At 48.6% G+C, this 26,617-nt stretch overlaps 2 protein-coding genes across 4 annotated transcripts in view; both read left to right on the forward strand.

Annotated features, from left to right (window-relative positions):
• Positions 1–26,617, forward strand: part of Dennd3 (DENN domain containing 3) — a 73,945-nt gene that overhangs the window by 29,107 nt on the left and 18,221 nt on the right. For 2 of the 3 annotated variants that reach the window (XM_010639203.2, XM_033760888.1), the window contains 9 exons: positions 3,365–3,486; positions 11,613–11,768; positions 13,415–13,511; positions 17,013–17,116; positions 17,628–17,827; positions 19,252–19,773; positions 24,338–24,597; positions 25,064–25,234; positions 26,423–26,552. In XM_010639203.2, coding sequence (XP_010637505.1) covers positions 3,365–3,486; positions 11,613–11,768; positions 13,415–13,511; positions 17,013–17,116; positions 17,628–17,827; positions 19,252–19,773; positions 24,338–24,597; positions 25,064–25,234; positions 26,423–26,552 — 1,762 coding nt within the window. The remainder of the gene's footprint in view (positions 1–3,364; positions 3,487–11,612; positions 11,769–13,414; positions 13,512–17,012; positions 17,117–17,627; positions 17,828–19,251; positions 19,774–24,337; positions 24,598–25,063; positions 25,235–26,422; positions 26,553–26,617) is intronic. The other variant, XM_033760889.1, reaches the window with a different exon arrangement.
• On the forward strand, positions 6,087–8,111 carry LOC104872894 (SID1 transmembrane family member 2-like). Its single transcript, XM_033760890.1, is given in 2 exon segments — positions 6,087–6,626; positions 6,629–8,111. Coding segments are annotated over 2 exon segments (1,425 nt in total). The 5' UTR covers positions 6,087–6,259; the 3' UTR covers positions 7,687–8,111.

A 26,617-nucleotide genomic window follows, 5' to 3' on the forward strand; every position in this document is an offset into this window, starting at 1 on the left:
CCCCATATTTTTTTTTTTTTTTTTTTTTTGGTACTGGGGATCGAACTCAGGACCTTGTGCTTGAGAGGCAGGTGGCAAAACCACTGAGCTAAATCCCTGGCCCAACCAAATTTTCTTTATTCATTCATCTGTTGATGGACATATAGGCTGCTTCTAAGATTTAGCTATTTATGAATTATGCTGCTATAAACATGGGTATGTATGCATCACTGTAATATGATGTCTCTAACACTTTCAGGAAGATACCTAGAAGGGAATAGCTGTATCAAATTGAATTTCTAGCTTTAGTTTTTTGATCCCCACTTCCCCACCAGCATTTGTTATTTGACTTCTTGATCATGGCCATTCTTTCTGGGGTAAGAAGGAAATTCAGTGTTGGTTTAATTTGCATTTCTCTAATGGCCACCAATGTTGAAATTTTCATGTATTTATTGGTCATTTGTACTTCTTTTGTGGTGTCTATTCATTTCACTTGCTAATTTTTTGACTGGGTCTTTTTTGGGGGGTGTCTGTCTTTTTTGAGTTCTGTATATATTCTAGATCAGTGATGGTGAACCTTAGAGTTTTCAATGATACAAACAGCTCGCTGTGACACGTATGCCGTGGGTTCCCCACCAGTGTTCTAGATATTAGCCCTCTGTCTGAGGAATGGCTGGCAAAAGATTTTTCCCATTCTGTAGGTTGTCTCTTCACTCTTTTGGTTGTTTCTTTTGCTGTGCAGAAGCATTTTGATTTGTTATGATTCCATTTCTTTATGCTTGGTACTATTTCCTGTGGAACCAGGGTTCTGTTTAGAATGTCCTTTCCTATGACTGTAACTTCAGGAGTTTTACCTATTTCATCTTCTATCAGGTTAAGTGTTCCTATTTTAACATTTAGTTTTTTTATCCATTTTAATTTAAGTTTATTACATGGTGAAAAATATGGCTCTGGATTTAATCTCTTGCATGTGAATGGCCAATTTTTCCAGCACCATTTATTAAAGAAGCTATCTTTCCTCTAGTATATGTTTTTTGGCCCCTTTGTCAAAGATCAAATAATTGAATGTGTTTAGGGTTGTCTCTATGTCCTATGTTTCTGTTTTGTTGATCCTCATATCTGCTTTTGTGCCAACACACCATACTGTTTTTGTAGCTGTGGCTTTTTAATATAACTTCAAGTCTGGGAGTGTGATGCCTCCTGCTTTTCTCTCATTACTCAGGACTGCTTTTGCTATTCTGTGTCACTTCTGGTTCCATGTGTATTTTAGGATTGTTTGCTCCAGTTCTGTGAAGAATGCTGTTGGTAGTCTGGGTATTTAACTTTACATTTTGAAGATTTTATTTGTTTGTTTATTTATTTAGTTTTTGAGACAGGGTCTCGCTATGTGGTTTATGCTGACCTTGAACTCATTGTGTAGCCCAGTCTGGTCTTGAATTTATGGTGATCCTCCTGTCTCAGCCTCCTGAGAGCTGGGATTACAGGTGTGTACCACTACCCCCAACTATTTTGAAGATTTTAAGTGTACACAGAAATTGGGAGAGGAATACAGGTGGATGCCAGTGTGCCTTGCCATTTTCTGTAGCCTGATGCTAGCCTATTGCTAGACTGTATCCCCCATGTCCCCCTTTTTCTGGAGGTTTAATATGTTCACGATGGGGCTGTATGACTTGCTGCTGGTCAGCTCTGAGATATGGTGGTTTATGCCTAACTGATGCATCAGGTGACATTGGGCATTCCCACAGGGTGGTACAAGCTGCCTGATCGAACTGTCATGCATATATTACTGGAGGTTCAAGCTGGTGGGATCTATTAAAGCAAATCTCCACCTCTGGGCACTTGCTCAAGTGTCCAGGAGGGTGGGAGGTGCTAGGTTGGGCCTGGTTCCTCCTGTGAAAGGTCAGGCATTCTTTCTGTGTTCTTCTAAAGCCAGTGATTCACCAGGGGAAAAACACACTTTGGGAAAAGGCCATTCAGGGCTCTGGAAGGAACAGAAAAATGTCACCCAATATGCTTGGTAGGCAAGAAAAAATAAGCCATGCTCTGAAGTTTAAATTTGTTTTCCTTTTTTAGTCATTGAGGTCTTGTTCCAGACTCTTCAGGAGAGAAACTTTTTTGGCATGTTTACTTAACAATTCTAGTCAGCGCTCAGGCAGGAAACTCACTTCATGAATTATCTGTTCTGAGAGATTCCAGAAGCCACAGTTACTCCTAACTGAAAGCATTTTCGGTTGGTTTGTGTATTTGTGTTGGGACCTGCAGAAGGCGGGAGGGGGTGATCCTTTACCTTGTCCGCCCGTAACCCTTGCAGAGGCCTGGCATTGACTCTTTCAGAGGTCACTGTGCGCCTGCTGGTTGAAGACTGTTTGCCTTGTGAGATTTGGAGCCAAGAAGATACTGATGTGTACACAAAGCATTTTATTTGTCACCTGGAATGAGGCAGGGTTCAGGATGAAAGGTGGGAGTGGTGCCTTCCGAGAGATTCAGCATTTCATTCTGGAGCCTGGAGGCCCCAGAACTCTAGTGAAACACTCATTCTGTGTGTATTTTGGCATGGATAAGACTTTACAAATAACATATTTCAGAAATTCCCTCTGTGTGTGGTCATTTAGCATAGGGTGGCAGAGCTGGCTGGGCATTGAATACTAGTGGTGCACTCAGTGGAGGCCTGGAATATCCCCCAGGACACTGTGAAATAGTACATGCAGTGTTTGTACCATGGTTGGTGCAAACTGGACACCACACATTGGAAACTTAAAGAGAAAAGCACATGGTCCATTCATACAGTGGAATATTCAGCCTGAACAGGAGGGGGAACTCTGACCCACGCTACAATACAGATGAGTCTCAGAGATACTCTGCTAAGTGACACAAGCCCGTAACCAGACAAATACCGTATGATTCCACTTATGTGGGGTCCTCAGAGGAGTCAAACTGGAGGAGACAGAAAGTAGCACGATGGGTGCCGGGGGCTAAAGGGAAGAAGGTATGAGGAGTTAATGTTAGTGGGTACACAGTTTCAGTTTAGGAGCAGGAGAAAGTTTTGGAGATGGATCGTGATGAAGGTTGAACAACTATGTGAATGTAATTAACAGTAACATAATTACAGAATGTAATTAACAGTATTGAACTGTACACTCAAATAGTAAATAGTATGTTAGTATATTTTACTTCAATAATGAAAAATAAGAGAAAGGCACATTTAATCAGATTTATCCCATTGATATAACTCATAGTCTACATTTTTTGTAGCGATAATATCTATGTGCACTGCTGGGGATCATATATTAGAATAATTGAAATAATGATACTCTCTTAGTAAGTGAAAAATATGTTTGTGTGTTTTTAAAATTCAAAGATTCTTACATCAATCTTTATTTTGCAGGAAGCAGATGGTTTAATTCTCATAGATATCGATCATGGCAGCATCACGTGCTCTAAGTACTCAGACAATGACATGAACATCCCAGACATCCCTCTTCTGGTGGCACAGATGTTTATTCAGAGGTAACAGGAATTAGTATGTGTTTGAGAACATCTTTGTTTAAATTCTGTGTCTGCCACTTTGACTGTCTTTTTCCAATTTTGTATTGTTGATAGTTGTTTTCTGTATTTAGATTTTAGAAATTATTTGGAAATACTTTTAAAGAAAAGGGATTTATCTATCTGTATTCCAGTTTTTTCTAAATACTAATTATGGCTGAACAGTCTGGGGTCAGTCACTTCCCCTACTTTCCTGATCCTTGGTCCTGTGCCTCGGGGCTTGTACTGTTATCTCTTGTCATTCCCTAGATATGTGTCGAATACCCTTGAAAAGCTGGAATTGGGCAGGCCTATACAGTAGTGACAGGATGGTGGTGTCCCTGCTTTGGGATATTCAATCCAGGGGACCTTGTGGATGTGTGACCTTCTCTCACTTCCCCTGGCAATCTATTGGTGCTTTTAATTTTTCAAACCTTGTTTTATAGCTGTTTACACTTTCATCTCTTTTTCTAAGCTTCATTGGCCTAGATCAGAAGCCGACTTCTTCTAAAAAAGACCATAATATATTTTAGGTTTTGGGGCCCTGTGGTCTCTGCTGTGGTACAGAAACTGGGCAGGACTTTCCTCCTGAATGGTGGAGGCAGGTTAATCATTGGTCACAGCAGGCAGTGGTGTGTGCTGTGGTGTCTGGCTGTAGCCTGGGGGGATGTCAGCTTGGACTGGGCAAGACTGATGGGCATACAGCAACAGCCTCTCTCTGTGTTGTTTGTATAACACCTTTTCCCTTTGAGTTTTTAAATAGAGGGTAGCAGGAGAGCTCCTGCTTGTTTGTCCTCATGACCTGGGGGCCCAACTGCTGTCAAGCCTTGCACGTGAGTTGTAGAAGTGATACTCGGTTCCTTTTAGGTTTCTGGAAGTCAGCCCAGCCATACTGGTGTTTGCTGTCCCTGGGGGCAGCTGTATGTAGGGTAGTCATCCCCTCCTTGTCACTGTGGGGAGGTCAGAGACACAGAGCTGAAAGCTGAGGGTGTAGGCAGGAGGATGGCAGTTTGTCCTGGCCTCCCTTCAAGTGGGTTTTCTCACATCTGACTCTCCTTGGTGAGGTTTATTCCTTCTACCCAGATGGTTTTTGCGAAGTGTAGGATTTGAAATCTGAAATGCTCTAAAGCGTGAGACATTTGAGTGCTGACATGATGACATGAGTGGGAAGTTCTGCCCTTGACCTCATGTGATTCATCAAAATGAAAACAATTTCACTGAAATACTCTACAGAATGGCCTTCAGTCAGTGTGCATAAGAAATGTATGAAACAGATTTTACCAAAGGCTGCGCCTCTCAGTTCCTGAGTTCCAAGCACTTAAAGGGCTCGAGTCCCAAAATACTCTCCGCCACCCATCACGTCCCTTGCCCTCAGACTCCCCCCACCTTCGAGGCGGTCCAGCTGCCGGCCCCCTCTCCTTGCAAGGCGCCTCCGGGCTCCCAGCAACCCCCCAGGTTCTCACGGCCCTGGGTGGGGGGGCTGCCGGATCTCGTGCTCAGCCCTTCGCAAGCCGGGGTCTCTTCTCGGAGCCCCCACCCCTGCTGCCCCCCAAACCCCCTCCACTCTCGGCTCCAGGGAGGGGACGTTTCTTAATCTCTCCCCGGGGTTAAAGTTCTGGTCCTGGTGAGATGCTGGAACCTGCAGCTGCAGCCGCCCATCTGGAGGTGTCCTGTCACCTGTCGCCGCCACCTCCTCCGCCTCCTCTGCCGCCCTTCCGGGGGCCGTGTTCGCTCCGGGCTTGTCCTTCTTGGTGCTCTTGGCGATCTCGGTGGAGAGCCATATGGGGGTCCTGGGGCCCAAGAACGTCTCGCAGAAAGACGCCGAGTTTGAGCACCTCTGAGGTCAACAGAGAGCTGGTCAACATCCACACCTTCAACCACACTGTGACCACAACCGGATGGAGGGTATGCGTGTGTCTGTGAACATCCTGAACAAGAAGGGAGCGCCTTTGCTGTTTGAGGTCCGCCAGAAGGAGTCTGTGGTGTCCTAATCTTATGAGGGCTGTTTCAGCGCAAGTACCTTTACCAAAAAGTGGAGCGAACACTGTGTCAGCCCCCCACCAAGAACGAGTCCAACGCCTAGTTCTTCTGTGTGGATGTCTCCATGCTGTCACCTGTCAACACCAAGTATCAGCTCCGGGTCAATCAGATAGATGACTTTGTTTTCAGGACTGGGGAGCAATTTAGCTTCAATACGACTGCAGCCCAGCCCCAGTACTTCAAGTATGAGTTCCCTGAGGGAGCAGACTCTGTGATTGTCAAGGTGACCTCTGATGAAGCCTTTCCTTGCTCAGTCATCTCCATCTAGGATGTCCTGTGCCCTGTTTATGACCTGGACAATAATGTAGCCTTCATTGGCATATACCAGACTATGACCAAGAAGGTAGCTATCACTGTTCAGCGCAAAGTCTTCCCAGCAACAGCTTTTACGTGGTGGTGGTGGTGGTGAAGACCGAAGACCAGACCTGCAGGGGTTCCTTGCCTTTCTACCCCTTTGTAGAAGATGAACTAGTCAATCAAGGGCACCGCCAGAAAACCCTATCAGTGCTGGTATCCAAAGCAGTCACATCCGAGGCCTACATTGGTGGGATGCTCTTTTGCCTGGAGATATTTCTCTCCTTCTACCTGTTGACCGTCCTCCTATCCTGTTGGGAGAACTGGAGGCAGAAGAAGAAGACTCTTCTGCTGACCACAGACCAAACCTGCCCAGAAGGTGGTCACCTTTGGGTCCTGGCTGATTCCTTTTCTGGAAGCTCTTATGAGGGTTATAACTATGGCTCTTTGGAGAATGGTTCCAGATCCACTGATGCTTTGTTTGACAGTGGATCTCTCTTACAGTTACCATGACCGCCCCTTTTATCCAGTGGGTACTCGGCCACAGCTGGACTCCATGAACTCCTTGGAAGAGGATGACTACGACACTCTGACTCACATTGAGTCAGACAAGAACATCATTTGCACCAAGCAATACCTCTATGTGGCTGACCTGGTACAGAAGGACAAAGGTATTCTGCGGAAGAAGTACCAGATCTACTTCTTGAACATTGCCACCATTGCTGTCTTCTATGCCCTTCTGGTGATACAGCTGGTGATCACCTACCAGATGGTGGTAAACATCACAGGGAACAGGACATCTGCTACTACAACTTCCTCTGTGCCCACCCACTGGGCAACCTCAGCACCTTCAACAACATCCTCAGCAACCTGGGGTACATCCTGCTGGGGCTGCTCTTCCTGCTCATCATCCTGCAGCAGGAGATCAACCACAACTGGGCCCTGCTGTGCAATGACCTTCATGCTATGGAATGTGGGATTCCCAAACACTTTGGTCTGTTTTATGCCATGGGCACAGCACTGATGATAGAGGGGCTGCTTAGTGCTTGCTATCACGTCTGCCCCAACTATACTAATTTCCAGTTTGACACATCATTCATGTACATGATTGCTGGACTCTGCATGCTGAAGCTGTACCAGAAGTGTCACCCAGACATCAATGCCAGCGCCTACAGTGCCTATGCCTGTTTGTCCATTGTCATCTTCTTCTCTGTGCTGGGCATGGTCTTTGGCAAAGGGAACACATCATTTTGGATTGTCTTCTCTGTCATTCACATCATTGCCTCCCTGCTTCTTAGCACTCAGCTCTATTACATGGGCCACTGGAAGCTGGACTGGGGGATCTTCTGCTGCATCCTCCATGTGCTCTACATGGACTACATCCGGCAGTGCAGCGGGCCCCTCTATGTGGACTGCATGGTGCTGCTGGTCATGGGCAACATTATCAACTGGTCACTGGCTGCCTATGGGCTCATCACGCGCCCCAGTGATTTTGCCTCCTACTTGTTGGCCATTGGTATCTGCAGCCTGCTACTTTACTTCGCCTTCTGCATTATCATGAAGCTCCGGAGCGGAGAGTGAATCAAGCTTATCCCTCTGCTCTGCATCATCTGCACCTCTGTGGTTTGGGGCTTTGCGCTCTTCTTCTTCTTTTAGGGACTCAGCACCTGTCAGAAAACTCCTGCAGAGTCAAGGGAGCACAATCGGGACTGCATCCTCCTCGACTTCTTTGATGACCATGACATCTGGCACTTCCTGTCCTCCATCGCCACGTTTGTGTCCTTTCTGGTGTTGCTGACACTGGACAATGACCTGGATACTGTGCAGCAGGACAAGATCTATGTCTTTTAGCAGGAGCTGGGCCCCTTGCTTTACCTCATGGGGCCCTGAGCTCCTCTTTGTCACCTGCCAAGGCGCCTCTATGGTACCAGGGTTGTGAGCCCCAGCCCTGCTGCCCAGCACCAGTGGTGGGATAGGGAGGTCTAGCCCAGGCCAGACTCGGTATAGTCATGGTGTGGTATTGAGCCTTGCAGCTGCCCTCTGCCAGGGAGGAGGCCTGCTCCCCCAAGACCCCAGACATTGGCCAAATTGCTGCTTTTTTTCTCAGTGTTGGGGCCTCCCACAGGCCCCCATCCATCCATTGACTCTCCGTTTATCCTCCGTTTATCCATCTGAAGCGGAGAGGAGGGAAGGTGATGCCCTCCCCATTTCATGCCTTGCATTCTACCTATCCTTCCCCTCGTCCTCAGTCTGGAACCCAGAACCCTTTCTTCCTATGGTGCCACTTCAGGACCCTGGTCTGGGACCTAATTTGTGTCCTGCTGCAGGGCCCCCATTCTTCTGGGGGGTTGTACCTCGCTGCCATCACTGCTTACTCTGGTCAGCCAGATTCAATACAGGTGTGAGATTTTGGGGGCTGGCCACCTGGTGCCAGGCATTTGGTGCTAAGGCCTACAAGAGGCTCAGAGCAGGCTCCCCGACTCTGACCTGTGCTCAGGCTGGTCTTTAGCAGTGGTGTTTAGTTCAGTTTGAGAGCCCCCTCTGACTGAGGGGCTGAATTTGGAGGTCATCTCTTCACCTCATAAACCTCCCAGACTGATGCCAGCACCAGGATTAGAGGGAAAAATAATTCATCTGTCCCTTTCTGAGTCCTCAGTCCTGCCAAGCCCCAGGTGGGGCCTTTCAGTGCCACTGACACTGCCCAAGAATGTCCAGGGGCAGAGGAGGGTGGTGCAGACCCCAGCCCATTCTGCCTCCACAGCTACAGAAGCCCCAGTGCCTATCTTAGAAAGGGGCTTAAAGAAAGGACATGGCATTTCCCTGTGTCCCCAATTCCAGTCTCACCATAAGACCCAGGGCTGGCTTCTGAGTCTGTCCAGTCTTCAGCCAAGTTTTGTCAGGCACACACACATATAAGCCTTGGAGTTTACATGGAGCTGCCCCAACTCTGGGCCCTCTGGCTGCTCTGGTCCTTGGTTCTCTTCACCCTACCTGTCCATTCCAGATGCCAAGGATGGAGGTTGGGTCTCTGCCTTGGGGTGGGAATGTGATTTAGTCTCTCCTACTTTTTATAGTTCTCCTTGGGCTAGGATAGGAGGCTGGTCTGGGTCTTCATTCCAGAGCTCCGTTTTATGTTTTTCCATACTATGGTTGTGTTTCTGTTTTCTATGAATGAGTGTATTCAATAAAAAACAACCAGATGCCAAAAAAAAAAAAAAAAAAGGAAAGAAAAATATGTGAAACATGAGTGAATTTCATGTATGGGCTTGGGTCGCATCCCTAAGATACCTTATTACGTACATGCAAATATCCTAAAATCTGAAATCTGAAAGACTTCTGGTCCCGAGCTATTTTTATTTTTGTTTACATCATTGGAGATCAAACCCAGAGCTTCATTCATGCTAGACCAATACTGTGCCACTGAGCTACATGCCCAGCGGCAAGCATTTTGGATAAGAGATACTTGATTTGTATATAAGAATACCACCTTTATCATTGTTCCTTCCATCTCAAAAAACTTAAAAGCCCCCCAAAGCCCCGAGAAACAGCTATGATAAAAGTGCAGGGGTAGCGAGTAGGAGAGGGTGGACGTATGTCCTCCCTTGCAGTGGGGTTGCAGGGTCACAGGGCTCTCCTTTTCCTACAGCTGTGGGCAGTTTGTGCTCAGGGCACCTGTGCAAGGTGTTCTGTTGGAATTTGGACCTGTTTGAACTTGGAAATAAAAACTTGCATCCTCTTTGTCCTGTTTACTTTCAGATAAGCAGGAGCTGCTTCCCCTGACTTTCAGAGCCATTGTAGAACTGACCTCTGCCAGCTTCTCAGGTGTTTGCTTTGCTATCTGCATTGCTAGGATTCCAGAAATACAAATGCACACAGTGTACAGGTTGGAAACAGGGTAAATGACATGTGGCATCTCCTATAGGCTCATCACGGGGACTTTATTTATAAACGTGAACTAACCCTGTGTGCTGTCCGTGATCCATCTGTCTGTCACGAGCTCTGAGCCCATGGGTCAGGTTGCAGTGCAGTTTCTCCAAGGTGTCCTGGGGTGTGATGTGTGTCTGCATCCCCTTGGCTCCTACTTGTTCTCTCTGCCCTCTGTCTTCATCATTTTCATCAAAAGTATGTTTGTCATGGCTTCCTTGCAGCTGCCGATTTTCCTGGAGGAAAGGACCAGGGTCCTGGCACAGAACTCTCCTGGCTTAGTGTGGGATGGGAGGGAAAGACTGCATTCTGGGGGTGCAGGAAGTGGACAGCCTTCTCCCCGAGACCCAGTTATCCCAAGTACTCCAGCATACTTGATGCAGGGGAGTTGGTCACATGTCCTTCTCTACTGTGCTGTCCATCCTATGATTTTCTGGCTCACAGGCTGGTTTGGGGCTGACAAACAACATGGCAGTTGTCTGATCAGTTGGGCCAGCCAGAACTGGAGGTGTCCTCAGCAGCAACTTCCTAACACATCAGCTTGTGCCAGCCCCTTGGCCCTGGCCTCACAGTTTTACCCTGGCTTGGAGCCATACTGGCCCAATAGGCCGGCTGTGCCCACAGTAGGGCTTTTAGTGACTGCAAATCTCTCCTCTTCTGCCCCCATCTTGGCTTCCACATTTGAAGTTCAAGGTCATCTCCTGGGAGAACTCATCTTTGCCCAGTCTGACCTCTTCCATGTGCAGCCCATGACCTTATTTGGATTCTCTGCCTGATTACATCATTGTTTCTTGTTTTGTGATTAATTTATCTGTTTTTCTGTTTCTTCCCCCTTGCATGAAAGCTCAATACAGGCAGAGGCTTTGCCTCAGTCAGCATCCAGAACCAGGCTTGGTACAGTGGGTGCTTAAAGAATATCTGTGAAACAAATGTGTACTGGTTGTCTTTGTTTTGCTTATTTAATACCACAGCCTTGGTGGGTGCAGTGGCTCATGCCTGCAATCCTATATACTTGGGAGGCCGATGTAGGACAGTTGTAGGTTTGAAGCCAGCCTGGGCAACTTAGTAAGAACATACCTCAAAAAAAAAAATGGTGGCACTATGCCTCACAAGTGCAAAGTCCTGAGTTCGGTCCCCAGTACCACCCCCCTCAAATTGTTTTTTAAACACTGGGGATGTAGCTCAGTGGTTCAGCATCCCCGGGTTTGATCCCAGTACTGTTAAAAAAACAAAAATGAAGCCCAAAACAAAAAACCTTACAGATTTGCTACTTGATGTTCAAAGTCCCTCTCAAAGCATGGCCTTGGGCAGTATTAGGATGGCCAGGCCTTGTGATTATGGTGACTCAGGCTTGGCAGATATAACTGTTCCTCCCTGACTCCAAATGAGGACCTGCACATGAGCCAATAGTGGGCATCCCCTGAAGGGTCACAAATGATGAGACCCAGGATGTTAGATACAGGCACAAGGGGCACCTGATCCTACTTTCTCAGGGGATGCCAAGAGAAGCTTCTGGGAGTGCTGTGATCATTCCTCCCTGCAGCCCTCGCTGGCTGGTTAAGATGCAGCCTCTGCAGAAACACTTAGGTATCCCAAGGGATGCACACAAGTCAGGCAGTGCCCACTGTTGGAATGGCTCAGTGGGTTTAAAAATGTGCAAGGTCCAAAGATGTGTGTGCTGTGTGCATGAGACTACTCTTCCAGCTTTAGATACATAATGACTGCCTGCTCCCTGAGTGATTGACAGGTATGCAGAGCATCCTGAAATGTCCACCTAACTGCAACAGTGGCTGTGACTGGTGAGCTGTCATGGGGCTGTGATCCATGATGCAATCTCATCTGCTTCATCCCAGGGTCCAGAGCCTCCAGCTCTACTCTGAGCTGAACCTTGCTCACCTGATCTCCAGCACAGATCTGAATGAGGGCCGTGCCCGTCAACGAGCCTGGCAGCAGACACTCAACTCCCGTATCCAGCACATCACCCTGCAGCTGCTTGTAGGCATCTTCAGGTACCTCAAGGGGCATGTCTGGCATCTGAGAGAGGCAGCCAGCCTGCCTGTGGCACTTCAGGGCAGATGGCCCCAAAGCTCAGACTGCTGGGACCATCTGACAGTATGAGAGGCCTTGTCCCTCCCAAGCCTTTCCCTGTCATCACCATCAGCAGGTTTATTGAGAGCTGGGTGTTTTCATTCTGACCCTGGCTAGCAACCTCTTAGTTGTTCTCCCCTGTCAGTGGCCATGTGGATGGATGGCTGCTTTGAGTTAGCCTCCAGGGGGACAGTCACAAACCTCCTAGAAGAGATTGTCAGTGAAGGCGTGCACTGGAAAGGGCTCAGGGTCAGTCCAGGGAAAGGCCTGTATCCAGGGTGTGACTCAAAAGAGACAATGGAGCCCCTAAAGAAGTCTCAGGGGCACTTCAGATTTGGCACCTGGAAGGTTTTCTTCTTTCCTCTCATCCTGTAGTTACCATCATGAGAAGTCTCTTGCTTGCTATTTCTTCCCTAGCATTGCATCTAGAATTGGTTAGGAAGACTAGCAGTGTGCATCTCCATGAGACTCAGTACAGACATTGAGTTGCTATTTCAGGCCTAAATGTACTGTCATTTAAGGAATTATATTTCAACTTGGGTAATTTTTAGGCCTTTTCTTTCTTCCAACTCTTTCTTCTCTTTCTCTTTCTCTTGCAGCATCCTTTTGCCCTTCTTGCTGCTTTCTCCTTGAGTCCATAGCAAAGGAGGCACCTAACACCAGCTCTGGTCCATTCTGCAGGGCCTTCTGCTCGGGAATGCTGAGCACAGAGCCTGCCAACTTGCCAGGACTCTGCATGATTATTTCAAAACTGAAAAGTTAATGGCTTTGTTCTTTTGATATCTTTACTTACATGAAGCAAGAAATTTATTAGGAAAGAATGGGATGGTATATTCAGACAGGTTATGTTATCTCTTTGCTCATAGCAGTGTGATTAGCATGGTCCTGAGTATATTATTTTCCTTTTGTTCTTTGAAGTTGAAGTCATTCATGATCAAGGTGGCTGTCTTTTTTTTAAAAAACATTTGATTTAAAAAGCAGAAATGTGATTATGGATTATAAAATGTTACATCCCCTAGATGGAATAATTTTTTCCCCTCACAATGAAAGGAAAACACCGAACATACCATGCACTGACTATGCCCTGTAAGGTCGTTGATTCTGTTTGTTGAAGATTACTTTAGATCTGAGAGATTATATGCCCAAATCCCATGTGTTTATAACCACAAAGGAATAGGGTATAAGTGTAAGTGTGGGGAGATTTGTCCAGGGCAAGCTGGTGGTTAAGTGGGGTCAGCACTTGGGAAGAATGGCTACTCCCTGTGTCGCCCTTGAATTTAGCATCATTCCCAGACAGTGGTTGATTATCGAATCTTAATTGCATGAAAAGTTAGTTGCTCTCCTGAAAGATGCCAGTGACACTGTCTTCCAGGGGTCCAGCCTAGCTGGGGAAAGTTTGTTGACTATACAGTCTGCCCATTCCCTCGAGTTTTGGGGATGAGGATAATCTCTCTGAAGAACACACTTGCCATGTGTATTTCTTGTCCTCATTCTTCTGCTGATAAAAGCAGCATATTTTTCATGTGTTTGAAGTAATTCAGCACTTAGACTGCCCTTTCTTTGTCAGGGAGGTGAAGAATCACCTGAATTATGAACACAGGGTGTTTAACAGTGAGGAATTTCTCAAAACGAGAGCCACGGGGGAGCAGCAGTTCTATAAGCAGGTGAGAGGTGTGGACTTGGGCAGTCTTGCCTGTGTTCAACCTATTTTACTTTTCTGTGTTTAAACATTTTCCAAAATAAGCTTTTATCAAGATCTGTTAATTTTTTGTGTTTTCTTGTCTTAGGAGCTTGTTTTTATATGATTCCTTTTGATCCTTTGGCTCTATCTCTTTTTCTTTTTTTTTTTGGTAATGGGGACTAAACTTGAGTCCTTGCCCATGTGAGGCAGGTGGCGGAACCTCTGAGCTAAATCTCTAGCCCCTGGCTATCTCTTTTTTTATTAGTGCATTTTGGGGTGCATCATGATTTCATTTCTTGTGGGGAACTAATACATGTACCTATTACATATGAATTTCTTTTTCATCCTCTTTCTCTTCAGCTTTTAGAGCATAATTTGCATGTAATAAAATGCACCTATTTTTAGCATTGAGTTTGACAGATTATGACAGGTTTTTTTTTTTTTTTTATTGGGAATTGAACTCAGGTCCATGTGCTTGCGAGGCAGGCAGCCGCACCACTGAGCTAAATCCCCGGCCCTGATCTATGAGAAATATGCCTACTTGTATAACCATGTCCTCAATCTGGACATCAGACGCTTCCCCAGTGCTTCCTGTGCTTCTTCTGATTCACCCTTTCCTTCTCCAGGCCCTGGAACAGGTCGGGCTCTTTCAGAGTCCCATTGCCAGCATCATCTTAGCTGAGCTCTCTGGCTCGGTCCCTTGGCCTGTGGGAATGACCTCGGCGCTGTCTCAACAGTTGCTTGCTGTTATTGCTAATACCAAAGAATTCCCAGTATTAGGGCAGAGCACACTTTGTTTTTCTGTTGGTCTTTTAATGAGCATTTGGGTGTTTTTAGGCTTTTTCTTTTTTTTGGTGGGACCAAGGATAAAACCAGGATTTCTTCCTGAACTAAATCCCTAGACCTTTTTATTTATTTAACTTTTTATTTTGAGACAGAGTCTTGTGAACTTGCAGTCCTCCTACCTCACAGCCCCACCCCCACCCCTGTAGCTGAAATTACAAGTATGCACCAGGATCCCAGCTGGATTTCAGTTTTTGTCCATTAAAAAAAAGGGCCATCATGGCCTTTAATGGCTCATGTCACTTGCAGAAACTCTCTGTCCTTGAGATATATGTTTTCACACCTTTGGGATGGGCCAAGAGTAGCCTTTCTCGGGCAGTGTATAGTTCAGTCACTCTGCTGCTGATGTGCAACCCTGGTAGCTACTGTCTGGCCCCATCTGGCTCAGGTTCTCCCTTCTTTCTGTTGAGAGCATGGACTGCCCCTACTCTCTGAGTTCAGGAAATTGCTGCATTTTCAACTTCCCGGGCCTTCTCTGATTAGTTTTATGCAGATTTGCTGTGTCCAAGAACCTCCTGGGGACCCACTTTGGATATGTTGGTCATATGTGCCAAGCAGTTCGGTGGGTAGATGTGCATGTTGTGCAGCCTGGGGAGGGTGGGGCTGGGAGGGAGACATCTGAGCATCCTGTCGCCTATGTGATGTATAGCACCATGAGCCTGGAGAGGTCACCCAGAGCCAGTGTCAGGGAGGAGTAAAGGAACAGGCAAAGGAGAAGCTCAGGCCTGGGCCTGCCAGGAGGTTGGGCAGAGGGGTTCTATCAAGGGAGGCAAGAAGATGCCAGGAATCAGGAGAAACACCTGGGGCAGGTGGTATGGAAGCAAGGGAGGAGGAGAGAACATAGCAATGATCTCAAATGAAGACTGAGCGGTCACTGTTATGACAGTGTGGCTCAGAGGCCAGCCATGGTGACCAGGACAAGTGACTCCGTGAAGTGGTGTAGGTCAAAACATGGGTTTGGGAGAGAGACCTGGGTGACAGGCCTTGTGGGGAGTTTATCTGCAAAGGTGTGTGGCGAGGGCCTTCCTACCTGGGGTTCTGCCTTTCTCCTCTTCAAAAGGCCTCTCCTAAGGGCCAGGGATTTAGCTCAGCAGTTCAGTGGCCTGCCTTGCAAGTGCAAGGACCAGAGTTCAATCCCCAGTACCAAAACAAAAAACAAAAGGCTTCTCCCTCTATGGCATCCTGAGGTGACTTCCCTGGTACCTCCCAGGAGACTTGGGAATGTGAGGCCAGGCCACTGCTCTTAAAATGCGTCTTTCCTGTTCCTCTCAGATGACTACTGAGTATTCTGCTAATTCCTAAATGGAAGGACAAGTTTTCTCTCAGCCTCTCTCCTTTCCTTTGTTTTATTCCCTTTCCTCTCTATCCTTAAATGATTTTCCCCCATAATATGGTACATCATCACTTTGGAGAAATAAAGTAAAAAGATGAAGAAATAACCTGTAGTTCCAGCACGGACGATAGCACTGGAGAGTCACATCACTGCAGACAGTGACTAGGGCCAGTTCTGCATGCTCAGGGCACAGCCCACACATGAACAACCTTCATGCTCCTGACACTATGGCCAACATCACCAGCTTTTGGCCACTCTTCCTTCCTTTCGCTATCTCCACTGTGTTTTTGCATTTCTCTTGCTTTGTGTACCACAGGGCTCCTCTGTTCATGCATATCCTGTGGGAGCATGGGGGCTACTGTGGAGTCTGCTGTCCCCCAGCTCACAGTGCAGATGGGCAGAGCCACAGACAGATCCCATGATGCTGTCACACAGGCTCATCCCACAGGGAGTGTGGGGGAAAGTCAGAGAACTGGAAATCAGGGATCAATGAAAATCCAGAACTCGGAGCTCCTGTCCGGTTTGGTAACCATGGTATCTGGGCCTGGTTCTGGGATCTGGCAGTGCCACTGCTGAGTTCCAAGCCCCTTCTCTGCTGCTCTGCCTGTGACCTTCCTGGCTCTCATAGTGATCTAGGGTATAGCTAGGGCAGGTCCACCAGCTGGCCAAGCAGTGCTTACATTGTCATCTGTGTGGTCTCTTCCTGCCCCACTCTGCATGTTTGGATCCTGCTTGTTCCTCTCTGGACCTCCTGGGCACCCTTTCCCTGTCCTCCTTGCCTGGGTTGGTGGTGGCTTGCAGGTCTGGGAGGCTCATCTTCTTTAGGCCACTTGCCCACATGCCATGGTCAGTAGAAAGCAGGTGTCTAGAGGAAACAAAGACTCTGGTGTTAGAGAGTCCCCTTTACAGTGAAGACCTTGAGTACCACAGCCCAGCAGAAGTATCTGATGCAGTGAGTGGAGGCAGACTGTGCTGTGGGGTGGGGCCGTAAGGGACACTCATGTCCGGAGTCTTTGGGACCACAGACACTTACAGGCATAGCTGTGGTGGTGGCCAGGTGGTTTAGGCTTTTGAACATTTTGTGATTATTCAAACGTGGAGTGGCTCCTTAATCTCAGCACAGGTAAAGACCTGGGGGATGCTTCTGGTAGGTTAGAACCAAATATGGACACTCCCTGCTTTTAGGGACCTCTCTTCTGAAGAGCTGGTTCTAGTGGGATCCCCAGTCTGTAGGGGCCACTGTGGCTTTGATCAGGGAGAGGAGAGAACCCTGAGGCCTGTATGACACCCTCTTGCCATCTCCTGCAGGTTTTGGACACCTACATGTTTCATTCTTTCCTGAAAGCCCGGCTCAGCCGCAGGATGGATGCCTATGCACAGATGGACCTGGATACCCAGTCCGAGGAAGACAGGTGCCCTTCCTTGGCTTTTGCACACGACTCTGGTGACCAAAGTACTCTGGTGGCATGGTTTTATTTGACAGAAAAGTGATAGATTCAACAGGAAAACCCTGACATTTAGAAACTTTCAAGAAGTTGGTGACAAAACCATGGGAGTGCTCTGAGCATTCCCAGCATTGATGTGTCTGTTCTGTGCCCCAGCCTCTGTCCACCCATGTTGTCCACCCTCAAATCTGGAAGGTTCTTCATCCCTTCTTGAGGTTTTTCCTGACCTCCTGGAACACACATAAAACTTGCATGATGCTCCAAGCATTTCTTGGACTCTGGGCTGTCCTGGGCCCACAGATGTGCCATCTTCCACACCTGCAGCACTAGGCGGGATTTAGGTAACATGTTGCCACCACTGTGAGTGAATGTGGGCAGGGCTGCCCCGTACTACTCACTCCTTTGGAAATGATGCCATGCTGATGCTCACTCCTCAATCATTCTTGCTTCTCTAAAGCGCTGTCTTTTTCCACCCTAGAATTACGGGGATGCTTATAAGCCCCAGAAGGCCAACAGTGGAGAAGATGGCCTCGAGGAAGTCCTCGCCCCTGCACACCACCCACAGGCGCATGGTGGTCAGCATGCCCAGTCTACAGGACATCGCCCTGCCTGAGCTGCCGCCACGGAATGCTTCGCTTCGCATCATGGACACCACAGCAAGCAGGAACAGCAGCCCAGGTGAGCAAGCCATGTGGCAAACACTGAGGGGACCCTGGCTGGTTTCCAGGGGAGGGAGTGGATTTGTTTCATTGTTTAGCAGCTTCGTTATTTGCAATATGTTTAGAACATTCATCTTGCAAACTATAGGAAAGTATTCCTCATCACCTAGTGTTGGTACTGAGGATAGCAGCTGTACACGGTGTGTAAGATACATGTTTGCATATGTAAGTGTGATGCAATGCAGCAGCTGCTAGGCCCTGCTGAGTGCCAGGTACTGTCTAGAGGATGGGATGCAGAACAGCCCTGGGCCTGCCTGCCTACAGCTGGCCATCCAAGGGTGGAGGTGCAGACTCCCCCAGGGGGTTGAAGCGGAGACTGTGTGTGTGTGGGCGGGGGGTTGGCTACAGAAGTGATGGTTTAGCAGAGACAGATGCGTAGAGAGGCTGAGCTGCACCTCAGTGGTCTGGGGAGGCCCAGCCTGTTCTCTGCAGATGGGAGTGGCTGTCACTATGACCTGCACACCTGGGGCCCTGGTGGCTGCTGTCTTAGCTGAGCAGCATGGACTGAATATTACCTGGAGAAGAAGGTACCAGAAGCCAGTATGCTGTGTGAGCAGCACGTGCTGTGACCCCAGAGGGGTCGCTCACAACAGAGACTCAGAGCTCAGAGCAGCTGTTGGAAGGCTAACTGCTGGATCTGAGTCTCCTGCACAGCCACTTCCTAACTGTGTGACCCAAAGCAAGTCCCTTTGCGTCTCTGGACCTGCGGTTCCTCTTCTGCACTGGGCAGATACCGTCTGCTCTCTTGCTTTGGGGACACACTCTGCATTCTTGGCCTTTACCCACCAGCTGTGTCGTCTGTGTCCCTGCCTCCTTCTGTAGGTCTAGGCCAAGACCATGCCTCTCAGCTCCTGTTGCCATCTGCTTTCTCTGGGGACTGGTCAGTGCTTAGCCCCTGGAGTCCCTTGGGCCATAATTGTTGAAGGAATTGGAGGGATGGGCACCCCTGGTTTAAACTGTGGCTGTGGGACTCAGTAGCTGTGTCCCTGGGACAGATCACCTGGGCTGTGGAGGCCCCACTTTCTGTGTGTGCCAGAATGACAGCAGAGTAATACTCAGCTCCCAGAGCTGCTAAGGTAAGTGAAACAGTTATTTTAAAAGGGCAAGTACATCTTGACTTTCAGTATTAGCTTCATTCTCAGAGCCCCAGCACAAATACTTCAATTTAGTATTAAGTTTTAGCAAACAAAATTGTTCAACAGATGCTAGGTCTTAGTCTCAGGGTACAAAATGGGGGGCTCTGGGGACACAGAGCTTTCTGGAAGGGACCCACTGGTTCTTGCTTTGCATTGTGTCCTGGTCCCATGTGTTCCTGGGACAGGCACACTTGTCCATTTTGAAAGTGTGTGCTAATTATTGCTTATTTCCTCTTTATTTGTTTAGTTCTGAATATGGCTCCTAAGTCCACGTATACGTTCAAGATTCCCGAAATCCACTTCCCGCTGGTGAGCCAGTGCATACAGGCGTACCATGCCAACTTCATCACCCTGCTGAGCAAGGCCATGAGCCTGCTGGGCCCTGACAACTCCCTGCTCCTGGCCAGGTACTTCTACCTGCGAGGCCTTGTCCACCTGATGCAGGGACAGCTGCTGAGTGCCCTTTCAGACTTCCAGAATCTGTACAAGACAGACATCCAGATCTTCCCTGCTGACCTTGTCAAGGGCACTGTGGAATCTATGTCGGCCCCTGAGCGCACCCAGGCCGAGCGGACACCTGAGCTGAGGAGGCTCATCACTGAGGTCCTGGACAAGTCGGGCGAGGCCACCAAGGCAGACGATGCTGTGAAGCACTTTGAACTGCCCAAGAAGCACATGCAGCTGGAAGACTTTGTGAAGAGGATTCAGGAGTCAGGGATCGTGAAGGACACCAACATCATACACAGGCTGTTTGATGCCCTGACTGTAGGTAAGAGGCCACATGCAACCGCATCCCATTTAAACACAGCTTCCCCGTGTCCACAAGTGCTGTATCCAAAGGCTCCACCAAGTGGGGATTGAAAATAATTTGTTTTGTTTTTTGAGACAGGGTCTTGCTATGCAGTTCACGCTGTCCTTGAACTCACTATGTAGCCCAGGCTGGCTTTGAATTTTCAGCTATCTGCCTGCCTCTCAGCCTCCCAACTGCTGGGACTACAGGCGTGCGCCATCATGCCTGGCTCCAATTGAGAATATTAAATGTTTAGAAATTGCATCTACACTGAGCATGCATGGATCCATTTTCTTGCTGTTGTTCCCTAAACAAGACAGTAGAACAACTACTTCCAGAACATCAACATCGTGTTGTGTGTGTGTTTGTGTGCGCTCGTGCATTTCCTATACTGAGAATTAAACCCAGGGCCTCAGTGAGCTATGGCCCTAACCCTTTCTAAAATTTTTTGACACAGCATTTGCTAAATTGCTAAGTTGCCCAGGCTGAGCTCAAGCTTTTAATCATCCTGCCTCAGCCTCCCATGTGTCTGGGATTACAGGGATGTACCAGCACACCTGGCTTGTGTGAGTTACTGCAAGTCATCTAGAGGTGCTGTAAAGTCTATGAGAGGGTGTGTACAGGTTATTTACAAATACTGTATCATTTTATTAAAAAACCTTGGACATCTGTAGATTTTGGAATCTGCAGGTATCCTGAAACCGGGCCCTTTCCCCAAATACCAAGGGACAGTAGTGTTTAAAGACAAAGGTAACAGGAGCAGGCCAAGCACTGACAGGTACTAGGTGAGGGGTGTCAGTGTGCTGGCTCTTTTGCCGGCATTCTGAGTATAGCCCAGGAATGGTGGGGTGATGGTGCCATCAGGCTGTGTTTCTTTTGCTCTGTCTCAGACTCGCCCTGACTGGGCAGGGGTGTCCAGGGCCTGTGATAGGAAGTGGGGAGGCGGTATCCCCAGATGCTCTTGCCTCACCCATGGCCTCATCTAGACAGCTATGAAAGCCATGGAAGCACAGAGACCACACAGATGCCAGGCTCGAGAGGGCCCAGCTTCCCACGCCTGCTGCGGGCCTGTTTCCTAGACTTGGTTAGGCCCATGTACCTTCTTCCCCGAGGGAGGTGCTGTCTTCAGCCTGTGCTTTCCTTTCTGCCTGTAGGAGAATGTACCAAATTCCAGGGTGCAGTCTGCATGTTTACATAGCCCACAGCTATGTCGGGGCACCCATAACTGGGGGCACCCCTGCCTCATTCACAGTGTGTTGCAGAATAACCTGCATTCACAGCACAGCTCTGGCCATCCTCTTGGGCTCTGCTGGTGTTGCCATGTAGGACGTGCAGCTTGTTTCTCCCTGTGGCCACGGGGAGGTGTCCAGAGGCTTCACCTTCCCATGGGACCCTGCGTGGCCCCTTCCTGCCCCCAGTTCATGTGTGGGCAATTCCTCTCTGGTTTGCGCCCGAAGCCTAGGCTGATGTGGGTGTCTCTCCTTGGCACTGAGCTGACACTGCAGAACATGAGTGTGTTTATCTGTGTCTGTGCACCTCTTGGGACAGGCCAGCTGAGGATGCACACTCTCTCTCTGCACTGGGAACCAGTCAGATCACACATCTGCTGGGCCCAGCTAGTCAGTCTGGTGAGGTGGTGTCAGTCAAGTACCGTTTCTCGGGGCTTCCTATCCATGTCAGCCGTCTATGGATCGAAAATACTCAGAAGAATTGTGTCTGTACTGAACATGCACAGACATTTTCCTTGTTGTTATTCCCTAATCAATACAGTAAAATTATGTTTATATAGCATCTACTCTATTAGGTGTTGAAGTCACTTAGAGAGGCTTGCAGTGTGAGTCATGTGCAAATCCTCCCCTTTTGTATGTGAGGGGCCTGAGCAGAGCTTGGCTACCTGTATGGCCCTGGGTGCTCAGGAGCAGGCCTGCTGCCTTCTCTGTGTATTCACATGGGGACACAAAGGCCCCATGGTTCAGCTGTGGGGAGCCCTGCTGTCCAGGGGCTGAGACACACTGGGGTGATTGTCCCATGCTACCAGGACATGAGCATGCCTGTGGTTTGTCTGTGTTATCAGGGTCCAGGCCCCTCCATCTCTTCCACTTCCCTGGCCCGGCCTCATCACCCATGGTCACATGATGACTGTTGGGTCTGACAGGAGAAGAAGAGCCTGCCTGTCTCTTAGGCATGTCCTCTTCTTTCCCCGGTGGGCAGTGTCATGTCTGAGGAAGGTAACACAAACCCAGTCACTGAGACCCTTTAGGAAGGAGCCTCCCCAGCCAAAGGCGATGGAGTGGATAAGACGTCTAAACCCTGAAAGAGTGTGCCACTTGTGTTGGTGGCCAAGAGGTGTGTGCACCATCTGTGCCCTCTGTGACTGTGCAGAGCTCACTGCCCGGCACAGGGGACTGAAGAGACCCTCAGGGTGTACCTGGCTCCCTGCTCTTGGTTTTTTTCCGTGGCTGCTTTTGCAAACAGTGCACAAGTACATAAATACCCTTAGGGTGGTGGGGTCTTTCTGTTTGGATCCAGTGATTTTAAAACTTTTTAAAAAAACGAGTAATATTCACTATAAACCACTTAAAGCAGAGAAACAAAGAACCACTATAACTCAACGTGGCGCCACCTGGTGGCGAGTCCCATGTAGACTAGCCGGGCTCCTGCACGTGGTTTGGTGGCCCGTTGGACCTTCCTGTCCCGCTCCATTCTGCACTCTCAACTGCCATCATTTGGAAGCAAGGTGTAAAAGTCAAGGAAGTTTTCCTTGTAAGCTTGTTACAGCACCCACCCCTGCATGTAGCTGTTCCCTCATAGATTTCTGTGGCAGTGACTTAGTCCCAGCCCCGTTATGCCATGAAATGCATAACTGTCAGATAACTGTCACCACAGACAGCTTGTTATTTTATGTATATATGTATGTATGTATTTATTTGACTACCCATTTTTATTACTAAGGAACAAGCCTAGGGCCTTGCACATGCCGGACAAGGGCTTTACCACCTAACCATATCCTCAGCCCTTTTCATTTTTAATTTTGAGACAAGATCTAAATTGCCCACCCTGACCTCAAACTTGTAATCTTTCTGCCTCAGCCTCCTGAAATGGGATTACAGGTGTATACCACCACCTACTATACCTGTTATGTTATCAGAATGGGAACATGGCCCAGTCATCTCAGATCCAGGCCTCTGGTTAAGTTAGGGACAGGAGGACTAGCCCAGGACAGACCTACCAACACAGGTGGTAGGACAGCCTGGCTAGAGTCTGGCTGTGGCCTCAGGGCCCAGCTCTGTGGGTGAGGGGCTTTCTTCTCTGTGCCTCAGTTTCCCAGTCTGTGTAGGAGTCTGATGATCATGCTTGCCTCAGATGGTGGTGGTGAGGTCATGGGATCCTCAGTAGAGCATGGTGCACAGTTCTTGGTGTACGACATGGTTGAATGCAGTGGTGCCATGGGGGTTTTGTGTGCGCAGCTTAGCAGTCACCCAGCAGGATGATCTGCCTTGTCAGGGGAGGCTGCACCTGGGATTTGCCTGGGTGTTGAGGGAGCAGTAGGAGCTTTCTGGTCTGAGTGGTTAGGATGAGCATATGCAGAGACACCTGAAAATATGGTCCATTTTAGGACATACTTGGCATATCTGGAGATGGGGTGCAAAGAGGAGGAGGGGCCTGATCCTGGAGAATTTGGGGCCTGGTATAGATGCACAGCCCTGGGATGTCTGAATGAGGGCATGTGAGCTGCTACTTTCATTTTGGAGAAGCCATTCTGGGTAATGGAGCACTGGGAGGGGGGGGTGTCAAGTATGTCCCTGTGCAGGATGGATGGGCTGGCTACATGTCAGGGGATAGAGAGGTGTGACAGGTCCCGGAGACATAGCAGATGCAGGACCAAGCCAAGACAGGTGCAGAGGCAGGGACACATCAGGGCTTGGTGGGGGTGGGCTTGCTGATGTCTGTGTGTGTGTGGCTACATCTTCCTTCTAGAGATAATGAAGCAGTTTCTCTTGGTACTAAAGAGGTGAAGGTGGACTTACTCCAGAGAAGGTTGGACTTTTGGGTAGGTTATTGCATCCTTGGCTAAAAGCAAACATCTTATATGCTTATAACCGAAAAGCACCAAGATAGAGCTAGTTTCAGGCGAGGCTTGATCCAGTGGTGTAGGAATGTCCCCAAGGATCTGATGTCTTCGGCATTAGCTTCAGTCCAGGACTAGCTTCCTTAATGTCCCTGGAAGGGATACCTCAGTTCTGATAGTGAAAAGGTCTGTACACTATAAGAGTGTCCTGGGTCAATATCCCTACCCAGAGCTCTAAGAGTTGCCATGACCACCCACAGTAGGGCACACAGCCATAGAAAGGGAGATGGGCTGTGCCCAAGTCATGAGCCCCACCTGGACACACCTGGGGAGGCTCTCGGGGAGGGTCCCCATCCAGAAAAGCCTGAATCCTGGTGCACCTGCTGCCTGGTTTGGGTAACACAGTTTCTTAAAGCAGTGCAAAGCACCTCCCCCACCCCCCAGCTGTAAGAAATCTCTTCTTATGAAACTCAGGACAGCAGAAACTGATCGATCCAGAAACATTCAGAGATTTCTACAACTGCTGGAAGGAGACAGAAGCTGAGGCCCAGGAGGTCAGTCTGCCGTCACTGGTGATGGAGCATCTGGACAAAAATGAGTGTGTCTACAAGCTGTCGAGCTCTGTCAAGACCAACCGTGGCGTTGGCAAGATCGCCATGACCCAGAAGCGTCTGTTCCTGCTGACTGAGGGGAGACCAGGCTATGTGGAGATCTCTACCTTTAGGAACATAGAGGTGAGGTCACTGGAGCCCTGCCTGCCAGGCTGGTTCAGTTCTACTCTGAAAGGGGTGAGGACAGCCACACGTTTTTCCAGCAGGGCCACCTGCGCAGCCACTTGCCTTCCTGTGCCTCAGTTCGTGCACCTGTAAAGTGTTAGGATGATCACAGGAATAGGATGGTTTAGGCGCTGTGCCTGGAGCAGTGGGTGCTTGTCCACAATGCAGCCCGCTGTTGGGGACAGAGAGGTGAGAAGCCAGGCTGTGGCCTTCTAGCTGAGACCATAGGAGAAATGCAGGGCTCTTCAATTTCAGGGTGAGCTGTGCTCTGTCTCTGTGACCACCAGAAGCCACTGTATCTTCCATCTCTTTCTTTTCTTTTCTCTGGTGGGGGCTCTTCTTCGGGATGGCTATACCCTTTCTCCTGTGACCAAGGGCCCTGTGAGTGCTTGCTGTGATGCAACTGCTATTTCTGCCTCTGCAGGAAGTCAGAAGTACCACGGTCGCTTTTCTCCTTCTGAGAATACCCACCTTGAAAATTAAAATGGCGTCCAAGAAGGAAGTCTTCGAGGCTAACCTGAAATCTGAGTGTGACCTCTGGCACCTGATGGTGAAGGAGATGTGGGCTGGGAAGAAGCTGGCCGATGACCATAAGGTCAGTCCCCCCTGCCTTCTGTGACCAACTTGGGTGTCAGGCAAGTGCCCTGCTGTCAGGGCCCAGGGGTGAGGTCTGGCACTCTGGAATGTTCTGTAACCCAGCCAGAGGCTCCTTGGCATGTGGGGGTGCCATGGGAGGAAACTGAGGCAACAGAGGTGGGCTGACCATGAAGGCTTTACCCCTCCACTTTGGTGATGTTCCATTGGATGGGGACAGGACCCGAGCTGTGTTGACCTTGTCCATACTGCTGGGTCTCAGTTGTGTGTTTTGAGTACACACTGCTCTGAGGGATACTGCCCTCCAGCATCACAGGGTTAGGGCTTGGCGGGGGGGTGAGCACTGGATTTCTTTTGTAGGGTTAAGTTTATATTTTAGGGGTTTTGTACTTTTGTGCCATATTTTGGGCCACATTGGTGGCTTTGATGACCCCGAGTGATGAATTCATGGTTCATGGTGATGAAGGTGACAGAGACAGGTGAGGGCATTGGAGAGGCTATTAATATTGTCTAACGGGAAAGCCGTGACAGGAAGCCTGCTAACAAAGAGGGTAGGACTATGAGCAGGGACACACATGAAAGTAACAGTTCATAAAATCATGGTGCTGCTGTTGTCCCACTAGTCACTGGAGAAATATAAGTGATGACAGCACCCACTGTGGGGCAAACACTGGAAAAAACAGACTTTGCAGTCACTGGAGTGGGGGACAAGGGTCTTTCTAAGATTCCAGTATTGTGCGATTTTTTTCACTAGCATTTAGTTTTACACCCCCTGCATTACGTATTTAACATAAACCAGCATAGTCGAATAAAGCCTATGGACTGATGGACTGTTTTGTATAACAAGTTTTGCCCAGCCCAGGCCCGCATGTTAGAAAGGACTTGTGGCTGCTTTGTGCTGCTGGACAGAGCTGAGTGGTGGCAGCAGCAATGGTGTGGTCCCAAGGCCTGGAATATTGGCTTTACAGAGAAAGTTCACTGACTTCCAAAGCAAGGCGTCAGTGCTAGCCTTAACTAAGTGGAAAAAAGGACGAGGCATACACTCCAAATTCATCCTTCATTTAAACTCCTCTTGTTGCAGTAAGAAAATGTACTTTTAGAAGTCCTGTGTCCTGTAAAGCAATAAAGTCTCCCTGTCAAGCAACTGTCGTGAGCCCCATGTGTTGACACATACCTGTTTCTGTCTTAGGACCCGCAGTATGTCCATCAGGCGCTGACCAATGTCTTACTGATGGACGCCGTGGTCGGCACACTGCAGTCCCCAGGGGCCATCTATGCTGCTTCCAAGTTATCTTACTTTGATAAGATGAAGAATGAAAGTAAGACAAGCTCCAGTCTCGCACAGTAGTGTCTTGAGATCTCTTCTGAGTGATTTTATCCGCTT

This window comes from Fukomys damarensis, unplaced genomic scaffold (genome assembly GCF_012274545.1).
Source record: "Fukomys damarensis isolate Sample0158 unplaced genomic scaffold, DMR_v1.0_HiC HiC_scaffold_5, whole genome shotgun sequence".
In the NCBI taxonomy this organism is placed as follows: Eukaryota; Metazoa; Chordata; class Mammalia; order Rodentia; family Bathyergidae; genus Fukomys; species Fukomys damarensis.